General features: G+C 39.8%; 1 protein-coding gene across 2 annotated transcripts in view; it reads right to left on the reverse strand.

Moving 5' to 3' along the window:
* The window catches only part of LOC124615854 (pyruvate dehydrogenase phosphatase regulatory subunit, mitochondrial-like), a 168,754-nt gene that overhangs the window by 55,362 nt on the left and 93,709 nt on the right, over positions 1-19,683 (reverse strand). For both annotated transcript variants that reach the window (XR_006979814.1, XM_047144013.1), the window contains exons 10-11: positions 8,418-8,572; positions 7,933-8,072 (exon numbers count right to left, since the gene is read on the reverse strand). Coding sequence is in view for 1 of the 2 variants with exons in the window: in XM_047144013.1 (XP_046999969.1) it covers positions 7,933-8,072; positions 8,418-8,572 (295 nt within the window). In the remaining variant the exon portion in view is untranslated. The remainder of the gene's footprint in view (positions 1-7,932; positions 8,073-8,417; positions 8,573-19,683) is intronic.

Raw genomic sequence — 19,683 nt, forward strand, 5'->3', positions numbered from 1 at the left:
GCCCAATAGCGTCTCGATGACCTCCATCATCTCAATATGGATTACCACCATCATGCCACTAATATGGCTACTTCTCGGGTTAATAAAGCATTACAACCCCCACTCAAGTGCGCTCCTGAGAAAATGCCATGTGACACTAACAGTGATGGCGAATCATGTTGCACCCTGCTTCCTGGATTCAGTCCATGCTCCCCTATTAGACCACATACAATCTGTGCCATATGGGAAGGTACAGTCCACCACATTACAGCTACACCAGGTCCCCTTGTCCATTGCTGCCCCATCATCTAGCTCCCCACAAACTTAAAGTGGTTGAAGCAGCATAGTCAGGCCATCAGACAGTGCTTGGGCCTCCCCAATTTAACGAATTCCTACAAAGAACAGTACATGGCACCTATGCAGAGACTACCACCACCTCAACGTACATACAGTCGACAACTAACCCATTCAAACTTGCATGATCTTTCCCACATCTTGGCCAGTGCAAAACTTTTCAGTGTCATTGATTGCAAAACAGCATACCTGCAAATTCCAATGGCAGACAAAGACGCACTAAAAGCTGCAATAATCATGCCACTCGATCTCTCTGAGTTCGTCTACATGTCGTATGGACTAAAATATGCAGCACAGACATTGCAAAGATTTATTGATAGTGTACTGTTCAATTTGCCTTTTTGATACACCTGTTCAGATGACATCATAATCTTTTCGCAAAATCAGCAAAATCGCGACGATCACTTGCATATTGTCCCTGATAAGCTCATCTTTCACTGGTTGTGACAAATGATGACAAGGGCCAACTTTGGCAGTTCCTTGTGACCTTTGTCGTACACCACATCAATGTGGCTGGGATGCATCCTGCTGCTGATAAAACTGATCAGATACACCTTCTCCCACCTCCCATCAACTATCAAGAGCTGCATAGGTTTGTGTGAATCATAAATTTCTACAGGAACCAATTGCCACATGCCACTGAGAATTTGCTACCACTTACCCCAGCATTGAGCAGCAAGAATACATCTGGTAAAGGACACCTCAATTGAACAACGCAGATTCCAGTGGCCTTCAACAAAATAAAACAGCACTTGCTACATGCCATGACCCCCACCCATTCATTGTCTGATGCACATCTAATTATCGTGTCTGATGCTAGTGATCCCACGATCGGAGCTGCTTTACAGCAAGAGATCAATGGAATCACTCAACCACTTAGGTTTTTCTCATGCAAACTTACTGACACCCAGAAAAAAATGGTCCACATTTGACCACGAACTATTAGCTATAGATGAAGAAGTTCATCACATTCAGGATGAAGCTGAGAGGAGACCACTTACCAGATATAGAGGCTACCACCCATTGGCAGATGCATTCCACAACCTGTCAGCGGATTCTGCAGCCAGCAAATTCTGCCACCTGGATTTCATAGCACAATTCACTATTGACATGTGATATGTTATATGTGCCAATAATACTGAGGTGGACTATCTTTCCTTTATTGCAGTTACCTCCACCCAGTTGGATGTTGATAGAATCACGGATGCACAAGCAGGAGATGCCGATCTCCACAGCTCGTTTAACAAACCAGACACCGTACTCCAACTGCAACAATGCGTGCTACCCAGCAAGACCAAGTAAGTTTTGTGTGAAATTTCAAATGGACTGGTCTGACCATTAATTCCAGTCACACGACAACTTTTGACCTTCTCCACAACCTTGTGCATCTGAGCAGGTGCACTACCATACACCTCATACTCGGTCCAACATTAAAAAGTATTGTGCCATGTGGACCAGGACTTGCATTCCATGCCAGCAAGAAAAAAGTGGCTGCACACAGTCCCCCTTTGGTAAATTTTCGATTCCAAAGGGGCAGTTCCAACATGTCCACATTGACATCGTAGGACCACTCCCCGAATCGCATGGCTACAGTTGCAGTCTATCAAAGATAGATCGTGTGACATGATGGGTGGAGGCCATGCCCGTTTCTGACATATCAGCATAGACATTAGCAAAAACTTTTGTCTACAGCTCGATTGCCAGATTTGGCTGCCTGTGCTCCTTAATGTTAGACCACAGTCGGCAGTTTGAATCCCAACTGTTCAATGACTTGTGTCACCTATGTGAATTCAAATGGTCCTAGACACATCGCTCACCAAAATACTATATGGTGACCAACTCACTCTACCCGCTGACTTCGAAGTGTATGAAACGATCCTCACAGACCAAGACTTACCATACTTAGTTGCACGCATGCACACACATATACATCCACATGCCACCACCTTCTCATCACATGACAACAAATTTTTATTCGTACAGACCTGGCCATGTGTTTTCACATGATGCTATGTACAGACACAGTGCATACTGCCCTATCACCACCATTTACAGAACTATGTCAAATGTAGAAAAGTGATACAAACACTTTTGACTAACAGTGTCAGTGGCATGGGCTTTAGCAGACCTGTCACAACAGACACTTCCTGCCCAATAGCCTCCAATGCACCCTTTAGTCAATTTCCAAGTTCATGTGAATCTCCATGATTTTCTGCATCATGACATATCCATCACGTGAAGCAATACTGACCACTTGATTGCCGCTACCTACATGGATAGGCAGTTGGGTGCAAGCACTGCCACACACAGTTTCATACACACCACTCCTGTTCCACCGGAAGTTGACACGGCAGGACTCACCTCCCATTTTCTCAGCAGATAATACACTCACCATCACCGCCTTGGCTTACACTGCCACCTGCCCCGCAACACCTCCTGTGGAAGCAACAATGCTAGGCAACACTGCCAACATGCCTCCCAACAATTGAAAATGTTACTGAGACCACTCCCTTATCTGCTAATGCTGCCAGCGGCAACCCATTAGTCGCACACTGCCGCTGTGCTTGGGGGTGCTCTGTGCCCCCCTCCCCACCCCCACACCCTCCACCCCGACTCTCACCAAAGCACCTTGCTGACTACAGTGTGTCATCCATCATGTATGTCATCACATCACTTAAGACAGACAATGCCCTACCACATGTGCTCTGCACTACAGGATGAAGAGGGTCTCTGTAGCAGCATAACATCTCCGACTCTCTAAATGAGGGATGCTGCCCCGCAAGGCAGTGGGAGTTAGCATGCTCTGTATGCTTGTAATGCTTACATGTGCATGTATCTGTGCTTACTAATAAATAGTGTGGGAAACGGTATGTCTATGCTGTGTCAATATTCTGCTATTAGATCACCCATAGCCCATTTCCCACAATTTCCTTACGGCATCCACCTGCTCTGCACAAATGTTCATGGCTCTTGATTGTTTGGGCATGTCTGGTACCTTATGGACAAAAAAAAAAAAAAAAAGTCATCAAATCAACTGCACGGGAAATGAACATAAAATAAATTTGAGTAGTATTTGTATGAAAATACCAACATTGTTTCTGTAACACATTAAACAACTGAAAGAAGACCATATGGAGATTCTATTCACAATGGACTCCAAGAGAACCATAAAACACCTCACAGAACAACAATGACAATAGACTACATAAAAATCATGTGTTAATACACACTGAAGCACCAAAGAAACTGGTATTGCCATGATGTTGTTGTTGTGGTCTTCAGTCCTGAGACTGACTTGATGCAGCTCTCCAGGCTACTCTATCCTGTGCAGGCTGCTTCATCTCCCAGCACCTACTGCAGCCTACATCCTTCTGAATCTGCTTAGTGTATTCATCTCTTGGTCTCCCGCTATGATTTTTACCCTCCACGCTGACCTCCAATACTAAATTGGTGATCCCTTGATGCTTCAGAACATGTCCTACCAACCGATCCCTTCTTCTAGTCAAGTTGTGCCACAAGCTTCTCTTCTCCCCAATCTTATTCAGTACCTCCTCATTAGTTATGTGATCTACCCATCTAATCTTCAGCATTCTTCTGTAGCACCATATTTCGAAAGCTTCTATTCTCTTCTGGTCCAAACTATTTATCGCCCATGTTTCACTTCCATACATGGCAACACTCCATACAAATACTTTCAGAAACGACTTCCTGACACTTAAATCTATACTCGCTGTTAACAAATTTCTCTTCTTCAGAAATGCTTTCCTTGCCATTTCCAGTCTACATTTTATATCCTCTCTACTTCGACCATCATCAGTTATTTTGCTCCCCAAATAGCAAAACTCCTTTACTACTTTAAGTGTCTCATTTCCTAATCTAATTCCCTCAGCATCACCCGACTTAATTCGACTACATTCCATTATCCTTGTTTTGCTTTTGTTGATGTTCATCTTATATCCTCCTTTCAAGACACTATGCATTCCATTCAACTGCTCTTCCAAGTCCTTTGCTGTCTCTGACAGAATTACAATGTCACTGGCGAACCTCAAAGTTTTTATTTCTTCTCCATGGATTTTAATACCTACTCCGAATTTTTCTTTTGTTTCCTTCACTGCTTCCTCAATATACAGATTGAATAACATTGGGGAGAGGCTACAACGCTGTCTCACTCCTTTCCCAACCACTACTTCCCTTTCATACCACTCGACTCTTATAACTGCAATTTGGTTTCTGTACAAATTGTAAATAGCCTTTCGCTCCCTGTATTTTACCCCTGCCACCTTCAGAATTTGAAAGAGAGTATTCCAGTCAACATCGTCAAAAGCTTTCTCTAAGTCTACAAATGCTAGAAATGTAGGTTTGCCTTTCCTTAATCTAGCTTCTAAGATAAGTTGTAGGGTCAGTATTGCCTCACGTGTTCCGATATTTCTACGGAATCCAAACTGATCTTCCCCGAGGCCGGCTTCTACTAGTTTTTCCATTTGTCTGTAAAGAATTCGCATTAGTATTTTGTAGCCATGACTTATTAAACTGATAGTTCGGTAATTTTCACATCTGTCAACACCTGCTTTCTTTGGGATTGGAATTATTATATTCTTCTTAAAGTATGAGGGTATTTCACCTGTCTCATACATCTTGCTCACCAGATGGTAGAGTTTTGTCAGGACTGGCTCTCCCAAGGCTGTCAGTAGTTCTAATGGAATGTTGTCTATTCCCGGGGCCTTGTTTCGACTTAGATCTTTCAGTGCTCTGTCGAACTCTTCACGCAGTATCATATCTCCCTTTTCATCTTCATCTACATTCTCTTCCATTTCCATAATATTGTCCTCAAGTACATCACCCTTGTATAGACCCTCTATATACTCTTTCCAACTTTCTGCTTTCCCTTCTTTGCTTAGAACTGGGTTTCCATCTGAGCTCTTGATATTCATACAAGTGGTTCTCTTTTCTCCAAAGGTCTCTTTAATTTTCCTGTAGGCAGTATCTATCTTTCCCCTAGTGAGATAAGCCTCTATATCCTTACATTTGTCCTCTAGCCATCCCTGCTTAGCCATTTTGCACTTCCTGTCGATCTCATTTTTGAGACGTTTGTATTCCTTTTTGCCTGCTTCATTTACTGCATGTTTATGTGTATTCAAATACAGAGACATGTAAACAGGCAGAATATGGTGCAATGGTCACAACAAGCATCTGGCACAGTTGTTAGATCGGTTACTGCTGCTACAACGGCAGGTTATGAAGATTTAAGTGAATTTGAACATGGTGTTATAGCTGGGGATGGGACACAGCTTCTCCAATGATGAAGTGGGGACTTTCCTGTATGACCATTTCATGAGGGTACCATGAATATCAGGAATACGGTAAAACATCAAATCTCTGACATTGTCTTGGCCAGAAAAACATCCTGCAAGAACGGAACCAACCACGACTGCAGAGAATGTTTCAATGTGACAGAAGTGCAACCCTGTTCAGGAAGATTTCCTCCTCCCCCCCCCCCCCCTCCTCCCCTTTGCCTCCCTGGACAGCCCTGCAGGATTCATGGTGTCAGTTCCCTTCAGCACTACTTCAGACATTAGTCAAGTCCATGCCACATTGTGTTGTGGCACTTCTGCGTGCTCGCGGGGACACTACACGATATTAGGCAGGTGTGCCAGTTTCTTTGGCTCCTCAGTGAATACTGTCCACATGGATAAATGGAAATGCTAAGAATAATGTAATATTTCTGTTGTGTGGTGTGGTCTCTGGCAATTTGCTACGCTTCTGTACAGACATAATATTAAAAATACTTTCCAGTCATTTTAAAATATACGTTGCCTCCACAAACACAAAGCTAGCTAATGTCCTAGAAGTGTCACAGCCCTTCCTAACACCAAATTAAAAGACCACCTTCAACAAATTCTGACAGAAAATCCATTTCATTCACTATGAAAGATCTTTGACTGCTCTCTAAATAAATAGAGCTTTTCTTTTTTGAAGGTATTTGGGTCTAGTGGTCAGCACAGATGGCTGTTATGAGGAGGACCCAGTTTGACTACTGGAACTGCCACGAATTTTTCCTTCTTGGAAGGACTGCTTGGGGTGGACTAAGCCTTGTGGTGCCAATTCAGAACTGCCTGAATGAGGAGTGGTGGGTCTACAGTCTGAAAAGTTGGCAAAACATACCACATCCATATGACGTTGCAAGGCAGAGGATGACACAGCAGTCGGTCTACATAACCTGGGCATTGATGGACCGCATGAGGAGCTTGTTATTTGAGTTTAGTTTAGCTAAGTAAAATGTAACAAATTTAAGTTTCTTACAACAGGTGTTCTGGGGGTTCCTCTCTTCTCATTCTGGGAGGTTTGAGTGACCAGGCCCTCCTTTCTGACCTTCCACAACCTCTTCAATTTTCCACCCTCAGCAAGGAAATAGAAGTTCTGAAAGGTAAGAAGTTCGTTTCACCTGTAAATGTGCCTATTGGCAGTACATAACCTGGGCATTGATGGACCGCATGAGGAGCTTGTTATTTGAGTTTAGTTTAGCTAAGTAAAATGTAACAAATTTAAGTTTCTTACAACAGGTGTTCTGGGGGTTCCTCTCTTCTCATTCTGGGAGGTTTGAGTGACCAGGCCCTCCTTTCTGACCTTCCACAACCTCTTCAATTTTCCACCCTCAGCAAGGAAATAGAAGTTCTGAAAGGTAAGAAGTTCGTTTCACCTGTAAATGTGCCTATTGGCAGTACTGGAATTTCATCTCCCAAAAGTTTGGCCAGCCATTCCGTTTCTTTGTAATTGTATAGTTTCCTCAGGTGAATCTTCCTTTTGAAACTATTACTATTATTATTATTATTATTATTATTATTACAATACAAAATGCTATTATGTTTATTCTAGTGGTGTTTATGGAACAGAGCAGCAGTGGTACATTAAGCAAAATGTATATATGGCTTGTTAAGTGCATGAAATATTTTGGTCATCAACGCAGAAGGTTTCTAGATCAGCAGTTAGAGACAGAACTGGAATGAATGCATCAGGAAGTACCATTGGAAGATAACATTTCTCAGACATCAGCAGTCCATGAAACATGATTTGAATGGTTCCAAAGCAGGCAAGAGATTAAAACATTTCTACAAATAAAGATTGGCAAAGTGCATCATGTTACCTTGCTGTGTTCAGCACCCATATAACCTGACCTATTTAATGCTGATACAACAATGAAAGATGGACGTTCCCTCTCTAATCCTGAAAAATTAATCACCTTGTACAATAAGAAATTATATAAAAAGAGCTCACTGACGCGGAAATCTTATTCCATGCACCTGCTGCCTCTCACTCCCAGCTGTCAGCGACAGTCCTTCAAATCTTCCTCCCGCTCCCCACCTTCTTCCCCTTTGCCCTCTGAATAACACCTCACCCCAGTCAAGCTGCAGGGCAGCTACAATGTAATCAGTCAGCACAATATAGTCAGTCAGGATGATCTTACAGGTGTGTGTGTGTGTGTGTGTGTGTGTGTGTGTGTGTGTGTGTGTGTGTGTGTGTGTGCGAGTGAATGAGTGAGTGTGTGTATAAAAAGACCATACTAAATATACGAAGTATAGGATATAAAGCACTGAAGTTCACCTTTATTTCTATCTTAGAGAATGACGACATGTCAATTATGCCAACTCCTTCTCTGCATGCCAAATATTCTTCACGCATAAAGTCAAAGAACTTTGGTTTGTAGAAGCTTCCTCGAGGCATTTCGGGTAAAGGATCACCACCTGAGAAAGGTAACAAACACAACAACAAATTACAAGATATAAACAAGGGCATCAGTAACATATATCCAAAATTAGCACAAGGAGAGTTAAATGGTTCAAATGGCTCTGAGCACTATGGGACTCAACTGCTGAGGTCATTAGTCCCCTAGAACTTAGAACTAGTTAAACCTAACTAACCTAAGGACATCACAAACATCCATGCCCGAGGCAGGATTCGAACCTGCGACCATAGCGGTCTTGCGGTTCCAGACTGCAGCGCCTTTAACCGCACGGCCACTTCGGCCGGCAAGGAGAGTTACAAAAATTTATCCCGATAGATATCTTAGTACTATTTATGCTACTTACGCTTGTATGTTGAATCAAAGTAAAGAGGTCTTTCATAACCCATGCGTGTTCCAAATACAGCACCTCTGCTTTCTAGTTCACTGTATAATGGTGAACAGCGCAGTTTTCTTGCGTATTTGTACTCTGACTGATGAGGGTAAAGAATACTGTAGTGCCTGCAACATCCAGTTTATGACTCATACACCAAAATATGGGCAAACCACTGCACAATCAAGTTTTCATCTATTAAACAAGATAACATAGAGTGTGTCAATATTCAGGGATATGACAGTGACAACCATCTGGAGCAAAAAAGTCTAGTAAACATGGACTCTGCAATGCATACCTTATGAACTATGAGCACTTTCTCACTTTCACTATTTTGAAACAAATCTCCTCTGCTACTGCTACAAGCTCTTTGCTTTCCATATCCCGAGAGGTGGTAGTATGGACCAAAGCAAGAAAAAAGTGTCCAGTAAACAGGGCCCCTAAAGCACATACCCTAAGAACTATGAGCACTTGGTCATTGTCTCTACAGAGTAACACATCCCTTTCACTGAGCAAGTGCTCATAGCTCTTCAGGTATACATTCTAGAGACCATATTTACTAGTCAATTTTTTCCTTGTTTTCATCCATACTACCTCCTCCCAAAATAGGGAAAGCAAAGAGCTTGCGGTAGAACAGATTTTTTCTTCACATTATTGAAGATGAGGAAGTGCTCATAATTCTTAGGTTCTGCACTTCAGAGCCCATGTTTAGTGGACTCTTTTGCTTCAGATGATCATTCCTGTCATATTCCTGAATATTGACTATTTCTCCTGGGACGTTCTGCATATTGGAAAATAAGTACTCAATGTCAAATTTGCAGAACTTAGAGCCAAAAACAATCCTTTGCCTATTGTTCATTTAGAGCACTGTAGCACAGTCAACTCTACGCAGTACTGGCATTGAGGCATTATGGATACTGTGATTTTGTCAAAAGCAAACATTCAGTTGCAATTATTGGACGATCAGATCTTTTTGTGTGGGTGAAATAAATAACTTTCACCTACATTCGCATGAACACTGTGATCAGTGATCATAATGCAATAGTAAAGAAAAATGGCCTCAAATACACAAATGGGATAAAAAATCAGCAGCAAATGATGTATGTTCTGTGTGATAAGTAAGAAGCAGATTGAATAGAGCTCTGTCTCTTAAGTCTTCAACACTGACATTAGTTTGCAGCAGTCTTCTGTCTGCCTTCCTCTTCATTTCCATGTACGTAGTGCATCACAAATCATTCAAAATACGCTGCATGTATTATATCCTTCATTGTCCCCAGTGATTCTTTCCCTCAATAGCTCCAATTGTGTCACAAAATGTGTCCTATCAGTTTGCCTCTTCTTATTTGGAAGCTTCTCTATGGAGATCCAGTTTCCTGACTCTTCTTAGCACCTCTTCGTTGGTCTCTCCAGCTGATCATCATCATCCATCTGTAGCACCAAATTTCCAGGGCTTCTAGCTGTCTTCTGTCTTTTTTTTCCTATATCCAAGTTTCGCACATGTAAAGGACCACAACCCAAACAAATCCTTTAATAACCCATTTCCTTATTTCCAGACTGATGTTCTTGCTGGTGAGTTCATTCTTCCTAAGATTAAATGCAATTTTATCTTGCTGTATTCTGCTTGGAATTTCTTTCTGGCTTCAACCATTCTCTGTGACCCTGCTCCCCAAAGACATAAATTCCTCTATCATTTCTAACTCTTCTCTTCCAATTCTTATTCTTAAAGGTTGAAACTCTTCTTCAACACTGCATACCATACTTTATTCTATTATATGCTTATTCTCATACCATACTGACTGCAGAACATCCTTTCCATTGTACTGAGGACCTTCTCTAGATCTCCTTTCATCTCTGTGATTGTAGCTATATCATCTGTGTAATGTAGCATGTCTATCATCTGCTCGTTAATTTTGATTCCCACTTCAGCAGTTTCACAAATTTGGTCTACAGCTTCCTGGACAAAAGCAGTGAATGTAAGAGGGGAAAGAACACATCCTTGTCTCAGAGCTTTTCTAATTTTTGCTTGTTGTCCTTGATGAAAATTCCTACTCACAGCCTCTTCTTTCTTATAGAAGTTGTGTGTCACCTGCATATTTTTGTATTTTAGACTTGCTTTCTTCAACACTCTGAATACCTCTCATCAAATAACATTTATCAAATGCCATTTCTACAAAGGCAATATTAGTTGGTTTATTTCTCTGTATTTGCTTTTCAATAAGAAGCTTTTGTGCCAGAATCACTTCTCTTGTTCGTAATCCTCTCCTGATTCCAAACTGATCTTCACTTTGTATATCCATCACCTTGTCTTCATTTCTCCTCACAATTATCTTCATAGATATTTTGATGCACGTGATATTAGGCTAAAGCTAGAATAATATAACTTGTGTATTAAACATGGAGACGAAATGTGAATAGTTAACCACATTCTAGAAAAATAGGTTCCTTGTGGTTTCTATTGGTATACAAGCAATATCAAGAAAATTCTTAAGATACTGTGCTTGCTACACAACAGACGCAATGCAGAAAGTAACACCACTGATAGGCAGCTGTTAACAGAAACAAACTCAAATGTGTGAAGCCTTTGATTCAATAGCAAAATACCATCATGTGATTCCAACCAAAACCTAAGTCTGAAACTAGTCACCACAAATAAAAATTTTAAAAATTTTCAATGTGTGTGTGTGTGTGTGTGTGTGTGTGTGTGTGTGTGTGAATTACTAAGGGACCAAACTGCTGAGGTCATCAGTTCCTAGACATACACACTACTTAAAATAACTCATGCTAAGAACAACACACACATGCATGCCGGAGGGAGGACTCGAACCTCTGGTGGGAGGGGCCATGCAATCCATGACATGGTGCCTCAAACTGTGCGGCCACTCAGCATGGCATTTTTTTTTTAATGCAGCTGTGACAGAAACTGAAAAGGCAAAATTTAGTAATCCAAGTTCCTGGTTCTCACTCTTACATTATGCTAAAACTCTATTTAAAAAACGCAAGTAATTCTACATGAAATGTATTCATAATGATGAATATGGAGTACCATCAGCTGCATAACGGAAAGACAACAATTAAAATTTGTGCCAGACTGGGACTCAAAGCCAGATTTCCCACTTATCGTGAGTGGTTACCTTACCATTTGCCTATTTGAGCAAGACTTACAGTTAGAATCAACCTTCCATATGCTGTCAACCATGTGTCCACAACCTGTACTTGTACAACCATTATGTATGTTCCTTTACAGGGGAGGCATTTTATTGGAAAGTTGTTTGCCTGGTGTCGGCAGATAAATACGATATTGAAGTGCCTGTGTTATTCTGAATTACGATGCAAAGTTCATGTATTTCATAATGGGTGTAGTCGCCACAGTGCCTGTTCCTTATCATGCATGCGTTTACAAATAAATTCATAAAACTTTGTCAGCATGACCATTAGAATTTTCCAAATCTATTAAAAACTGCGGTAAAAGTTGACATAATTAACTATAAAATTTGAGTTTTTTTCCAAACATGAAGTTGAAAATGTAAAAGCTCATTCATTTTTTCATAAATTTAATAAATTCTAAGGTTTCATACACCTGTAAGTAAGGTTTGTATGCTGTGGAAAATTTATCAAAGAATCTCTCTTACTTATGAAGAAAAGTGTACCTATAGCAACAAATGCAGCCAATGATAAGTGAAAAAATGATGAAATTTCACATGTAAAAAAATTATTTGGTTATGTTTTTGAACTTCCACTGCTAAGATTGTGAATCCTGAATCCTTCCTGATCATGCTTACAAAGTTTTATGAATTTATTTGTAAAAGTATAGACAGTGGGAATTAAAATGTCCTGTGGTGCCTCTCCTGCTCCAAGTCAGCCTGTTTGATGACACTCTATCTCACTTATGTAATTTTGATCACATGTTAAGGCCATCAGTATGACATACATTAGTGTCCAGGCACTTGTTGGCCAGACAAGGACAAAAATAAATACCCGCATAATGAAAGATGAAATGGTCATTCACAAAGCAAATAAAACAAAAGAAGTCAGCATGCAATTGCTGTACCGCCACAAAGACAACTGACCCAGCAGTAAGTACATGCTGCATTGAAAAACAGCTGTAATTTCTAAAACTCAACATGGTCACAAGACTTAGTGAAATTAGAGTAAATTTCACACAAAAATTTCGAGATAATTTCAAAAGCTACAATTCTGATGGCTCCAGGCAAAGAAAATGCAAATAAAAAATAAATATCTAAATTTATTGTACAGCCTTTCAGTAGAGAACTGTTCTCTGTTATCGGAAAAGGGCATAGGTCACACCCTCTAAAGAAAAAGCAGAAGGAGTGGTCCTGGCTCAGATATCTATGTTTCTAGGTAAAGCACAGGGCACAATTAGTTTTTTAAGGAAATCGGTATGGATTCCGCAAACATTGATCAAATGGTGCCCTAAGTAAAACTATTCACAAAAAATATCATTTGCACCATGAATAAAGATTAATCTGGTGGCTTTGGTGTTTCTAAACTTTCAAGCATCCTTTGCTCCAGTACCATACTGACACTGTTGTGGTCTTCAGTCCTGAGACTGGCTTGATGCAGCTCTCCAGGCTACTCTATCCTGTGCGGGCTGCTTCATCTCCCAGTACCTACTGCAGCCTACATCCTTCTGAATCTGCTTAGTGTATTCATCTCTTGGTCTCCCTCTACAATTTTTACCCTCCATGCTGCCCTCCAATACTAAATTGGTGATCCCTTGATGCCTCAGAACATGTCCTACCAACCGATCCCTTCTTCTAGTCAAGTTGTGCCACAAACTCCTCTTCTCCCCAATTCTATTCAATATCTCCTCATTAGTTATGTGATCTACCCATCTAATCTTCAGCATTCTTCTGTAGCACCACATTTCAAAAGCTTCTATTCTCTTCTTGTCCAAACTATTTATCGTCCATGTTTCATTTCCATACATGACTACACTCCATACAAATACTTTCAGAAACGACTTCCTGACACTTAAATCTATACTTGATGTTAACAAATTTCTCTTCTTCAGAAACGCTTTCCTTGCCATTGCCAGTCTACATGTCTGCCCATGATATAATTTTCATGACCTACTTGTTAGAATGTCCCAGAAAGAAATCATAACTTACTACATACTGGGACTTTAAATGTGTTAATTTCTCTGCACTTGCAACTGAGGTGCACGAAATAGTTTGGGGGACATCTTCTGTTCCATTCTTGGACATAAACAAAAAACTTCATGGACTTACTATCAATGTTACTCAATTTTATGACAAATATGCCCCCCAAAGAGCAGAAAAGTAAGAAGGAACTTTGCGCCTTGACTAACTGAAGATGATATCTGGTTTACGGGGCATTCAGCTGAGTGGCTACCAGTGCCCATACAAATTCCCAATCTTTTTGATTTCCAGTCTCGCCACTTCCCTAAATGATGATGAAATGATGAGAACAACACAAACACCCAATCCCTGGGTGGAGAAAAGTTCGATCTCAGCTGGGAATCAAACCCGGCCCCCATGTTCTAGAGGCAACAGCACCAGCCGCTAAACCACGTGCTGTGGACATTAACTGAAGAGCTAAAACATCTCATGAAACTCAGAAACACTGCAAATTGGGCATATGGACTATTTCCCAGGCCCAAAAATCATCTCTCTTAGCAGCAATAGTGGAACAGAGTCAGTCAAGCTGTGAGAAATGCAAAACTCAGGCATACCCATGCATTAACTGACACCAGAAACAGACCAGTTGTCCTATGGAAAAACCTATGTGGTCTTGGTATAGCAAAGTAAAAGCTACAGCTGATCCCATAGTACCAGCCAAAGATCTGAAACGGTAGTCCACATTACCTACAACTACACCTGAACCACAAACAAAACAGAGACTCAATGGTTACTCAGTGGGAGTAAACAAGTGCAGATGCAAAAAATTCTATCTAAAGCATATTACTTGCACATAGTGTCAAAAAAGTCATCATGTGTATCGGATCAGCATCTACTGCACATCACAGTCCAAATGATTAAGCCCACTATAATAGATATTTTCAATCACTCCTCAAGCACAAGTGTTTTCTCTGAGGCCTGGAAACAAGGACTACATAAATCATTACCTAAAAAGGATGTTGCCACAGCACCCTCTGAGTATCAACCTGTTTGCATTCTTTCTGCACTGTCCAAGACCTTAAAATATGTAGTCCTTGACCAGCTAGCACGTTACCTAACTACAAACAACCTATTAGACAAATAACAATCAGGCTTCTATAAAGATCACAGTATAACATCTGCCTTAACAAAGGTAACAGATAACCTGAAGCTTGCCATGACTACACAAGAGGCAATTATTGTGTGCTCCTTAGACTTCAGCAAAGTCTTTGACACTGTTGACTTTGACATTTTACTTGCCAAATTTAGCAGCCTGAATTTCTTGCCAAGTGCAGTGCAATTGTTTCACTCATACCTGATGTCTCACCAGCAGTGCATCATGTCTGGCACTATAAAGTTACTCTGGAAGCAGGTTGTATCAGGCATCCCTCAGGGTTTGGTATTAGGTCCTATACTCTTTCCATTGTATGTAAATGATGTGTGATAATTTTTATACTACTGCAAATACCACATGTACACTGATGATCTCCAGTTGTATCTAAGTGCAAAACCAATAAACCTGAAGCCAACAAACAAGAAGCCCAGTATCAACATGTGTGCGCTATCAAAATTGGCACACAATATAGCATTAAAGCTCAACCCATCCAAAACCTATGCAGTACTCGTTGGTCATTCTAGGACCATTAGCCAGAAATATTGGGAATCCCTACAATATTTAACCCTAAATGGGTCACATATCAACTTCTCTAACATCTAGAGGTAATAACAGATGAAAATATAATATGGAATGAGTACATAACTGTGATATGCAAGAAGGCATCAGCATCTACAAAAATATAAAAAGGTCTTCCATCTTGACCTGAAGAAGAAGCTTGCGAAAATGCTTATACCTCCAATTATTGATTACAGTGATATTATCCTGCAAGGCCTTTCTTGGTAAACCTCATGGTGCCTAGAACGAACTTGTTATGAATGCCTGTGATGTTCAACCCTTTGACCACATATCACGATCGTATACACAGCAAGACTTGCTACGTGCAGACAAGCAGACAAGTGCACAGGTTTCTATATCCTCTGTCTTCTCTACTGTCTCATCAATGGACACTGTCCCTCATATCTCTCCTTGGCCTTAATGCTCTTGTCTGAACAACATGGCAGAAACACCCACTCCCATCAGAGCAAAATCTTTTCTGTCCCACTCCATCTTTCAGCCACTTTCTCAAAGTTTTTGCAGTAATAGGAACAGGACTCTGGAATAACCTCCCACTTTGTGTAAGAGAACTGAATAAAGTATCTAGTAAAGCAATAATAAGGACTACCACTGTTCCTGTATGCACCTGTTGCCCTTGTACATCCCCCATTCCAAGCTGATCTCCCTCAGTTCCCAGTATTCTTAGCTGATGCAGTCTCCTTAAATTTCCTGTCCCCAGAACTTGCTAGATCAGAAAACATCTATTTTGTACATTTACAAACTATTTTTATATCTGACAGTATCATTATTGCTATTCTTGCCATTATTATTATTTCTTTCCTTTCTCAGACGTTATGTCTGGTTAAAAATGGAAAGTGATGCAGACCTTGATCAAGCATGACTTCCTTTTAACTGTACAGTATATGTTACATTGCATTTAGGAACTTTCGGGTAATTGAACATGTATCAATAATTACAGATTTCTGTAGTTGTATATATACATTTGGATGAAGCTGTATTGCATTGATGTACTGGCGGATATTGTGTGGTATGACTCCTGTAGTTGATACTGTAATTGGTATAATGTCAACTTTATCCTGATGCCACATGTCCTTGACTTCCTCAGCCAGTTGGATGTATTTTTCAATTTTTTTTCTCCTGTTTTCTTCTGTATATTTGTTGTATTGGGTATGGATATTTTGATTAGTTGTGTTAATTCCTTCTTTTTATTGGTGAGTATGATGTCAGGTTTGTTTTGTGGTATTGTTTTATCTGTTATAATGGTTCTGTTCCAGTATAATTTGTATTCATTATTCTCCAGTACATTTTGTGTTGCATACTTGAATGTGGGAATGTGTTGTTTTATTAGTTTATGTTGTATGTAATTATTATTATTGTTATTATTATTACTATTACTACTATTATCACTATTAATGGCAGCAGCTGTAGTATTATAAGTACTGCCAGTATTAACTTAATCAGTCCATAGTTCATATTATTTAGTCAGACTGTCATTTCAGACACTCAAATAATTTTAATACTATTTGTCATTTTAAAATTGTTGTGTCTTAATAACTATGACATAAAAAAAGTACTGTACATGTGAAATTCTGGTCCGATGAATGAGAGGCCTCTTGGTCATTATATAAATAAACATAAGTTTAAAAGTTTGCCCCGCTATGCATCTGAAGATGAAATTGCTACAAAAAAAGTTACGGGAGATAAAATAGTAATAAAAGAGAAGGCTTATTTTGTTATTGTTTACAAGGTCTTTATTAGTGGAATATTTGCTTCTGCAAATACTCAACTTTTTTTCTGAAGTAGTCTTAGCTTGTTATCTTCTTTTGGGTCTATTTAAGCTTTCAGCAAATGATTGTTTCATTGAGAAGCAGCAGCATTTTATCACTGCTAAACAGAGTGCTTCTCAGATTTAAGATGTTTCTCAACATTATCTGTGTTTTCACATCCAGTTCAATAATTAAAATATATGCAAAACACTGATTTCAAATTTGTAGCATATTAGCCCTGATTACCATAATGCTGAGCCCTTCCATGGGCCATGTGACCTGTAGTTAACAACACTACAGACAGAATCAAAAAGGTACTTATAGTCGTAATACAATCAAAAATAGCTCTATTTGTGCTTTACATGAAGACTCTCAGTGTGACTGGTATAGAGCGGACATTATAACATAGCAGGTGGCTGCAAATGTAAACAAGCAAGCTATGAATGCCTCACAAGTGAAGAGCAATGGGGGCAAATAAGTCCTGCCTCCCTTTCACAATGTCACCAGCCTACATCTGTGTTCTCTCAGGAAGCAGAACTGACACATGGATTGCCAATCCCTTCTGGTGTTGTGAGAGTCCCACTAGAACCCTGTGATGGACCAGGATTAGAGTCTTTTCATGCATTTCAAATTAAGAAAAGAAAATAATGAGCTATGAACAACACAGAGTATAGTGGAGTACACAGAGCTCATGATAAAGGCTATCACACAATTACTAGCTGAGGCTGACTTCATTGTAAATGAGCTAGTTCTTGCCTGACCTTTACCAGTATATTATACGACCATAGTTTGAAATACCACAAACCTAAAACTGCAATGTTAAAGTATCCACAGTTTTGTATAATATCAACTTTAGCTAGCAGTCTCTGTTGTAAGACGTTAAGTCCCGTAGCTGCGCCATATAGTGCCATACCTGGCATCTATCTTGTCTATGCGACCATCCTACTTTTCTACAGACCTTGCAACCACCCACTGTTTGACATGTGACAAGAGCATAACTTATGAGCACACAGAATCATTGTTGCATTCATGCATGGGTGTGCTATTTATTTTGCAAATGCATTCTGGTAGCCTTTTCAAAATTTTTATGCACAAAATCAAGCTACTCCAAACTATCCCTGGTTAACATAGTTCACCTGTATACAGTTCACTATGAAATAGCATTTATTTTGTAAATTTGCATTTTTGCATTTTGAAGCAGAATCTGCATGTATATTTCCACTTACCACAAATGCAAATTTTTCAGGTCCCTACTGATTGCTTTGATCCATGGCATTCAGGGTGTCATATGAGAAAATCGTGAGTTGCATTTTGCATGGCTGCTGTTTTCAAAGTCCTTTCTGTTTCATATGGCAGTAACTCTGTTTGACATAACACATTATGTTTGAGCTAAGAATATGTTTTAGGATTCTATAAGAGATGGACAGCAGTTTTATGGGTCACTTCTGCTGCCCTTCCTGTAGATGAGTGTGACCAATGGTTTCTGCCAGCCACTGGATCAAATTTTCGGTATGATGGATGTATGATAAATTTGGTTAAAACAGGAGCTACAAATTCTTTTTAAAACCTGACAGGAATTCCCTCAGACATAGGATCCTTCTTTAATTTTTGTGATCTCAGTTATTTCTCAACATCATTGAGACTAATATGCAATACCATAAAAAAAAGAAACACAGAGTTCAGATGCTATGCTTTTGACTTGTTTTTTGAGAGATCTTTCAATTGTCTGTGATAGTCATTGAAGGTTTGACAGTCAAACATATTTCATTTAGCACATTTCTATCTACAGCCCGATGCCTGTCCTTACACCTATTATGCAGTAATCACTGTTACTTTAGAAGGATCTTCACAGAGATTGTAAACCATGGAGGGTCCCTCCCATCATGAACTAGACTAGGTACAGTTGACCAAACAAAATTGTTCACACTGAAAATGGCTAAGACCCACATTGGGCATTCTCGGCATGTATAGCCAAGTCACAAACTGTTGCAATACTTTTGCTCATTAATGCTCATGCTGGGTTACAGTGATAACACACTGTCACACCAGTAAGCCATGCTATACACAACATTGAAAAGTATTACCAATTAAACATAATACACAAGGTCTTAGGATGTTGAAAGTGATCACATAATATGTGGTGATTTGACCAACAAGGCTACATGCAGTTCAAAACTTTTAGTGTTGCTGTGCAAGCAGCATATGGTCAGAGTGCCTGGTTGTCACTCATTGAATCAGAGTGCGGTTCCAACGTATGACAATTATTTTTTTTTTTTTTGTTATCTCTGTTGTAACAGGTGTCAATGGTCTTTCTATGGTAGCTTCTCTTGTCTTAATGGGTGCAGCACTGGTGCATATTATTTCAAGTCGTTAAGGGAACTATTGTAATACTAGCTAACAAAAACTGTATCCCAAAAGTCACAAAATTTCAAACAAAATTCATTCAAGTTATTTTAAGTGCATTCGTTCTATACAAGTGAGAGTACACTATTTGAAGGAGTAAGTAATTTTAGAGCAAGCAGACATCTATCAAAATTGTATGTGTTATGAAGCATGTATTTCAAATGTAGGAGAGGGTAACTAATGAAGTAATTATTCAGGTCATTGGGATGAATGAGACTGGTAATGATGTACTTCCTTTTTTCTCCAAATGTAATGACCAG

Source organism: Schistocerca americana, chromosome 5 (assembly GCF_021461395.2).
Source record: "Schistocerca americana isolate TAMUIC-IGC-003095 chromosome 5, iqSchAmer2.1, whole genome shotgun sequence".
Lineage (NCBI taxonomy): Eukaryota > Metazoa > Arthropoda > Insecta > Orthoptera > Acrididae > Schistocerca > Schistocerca americana.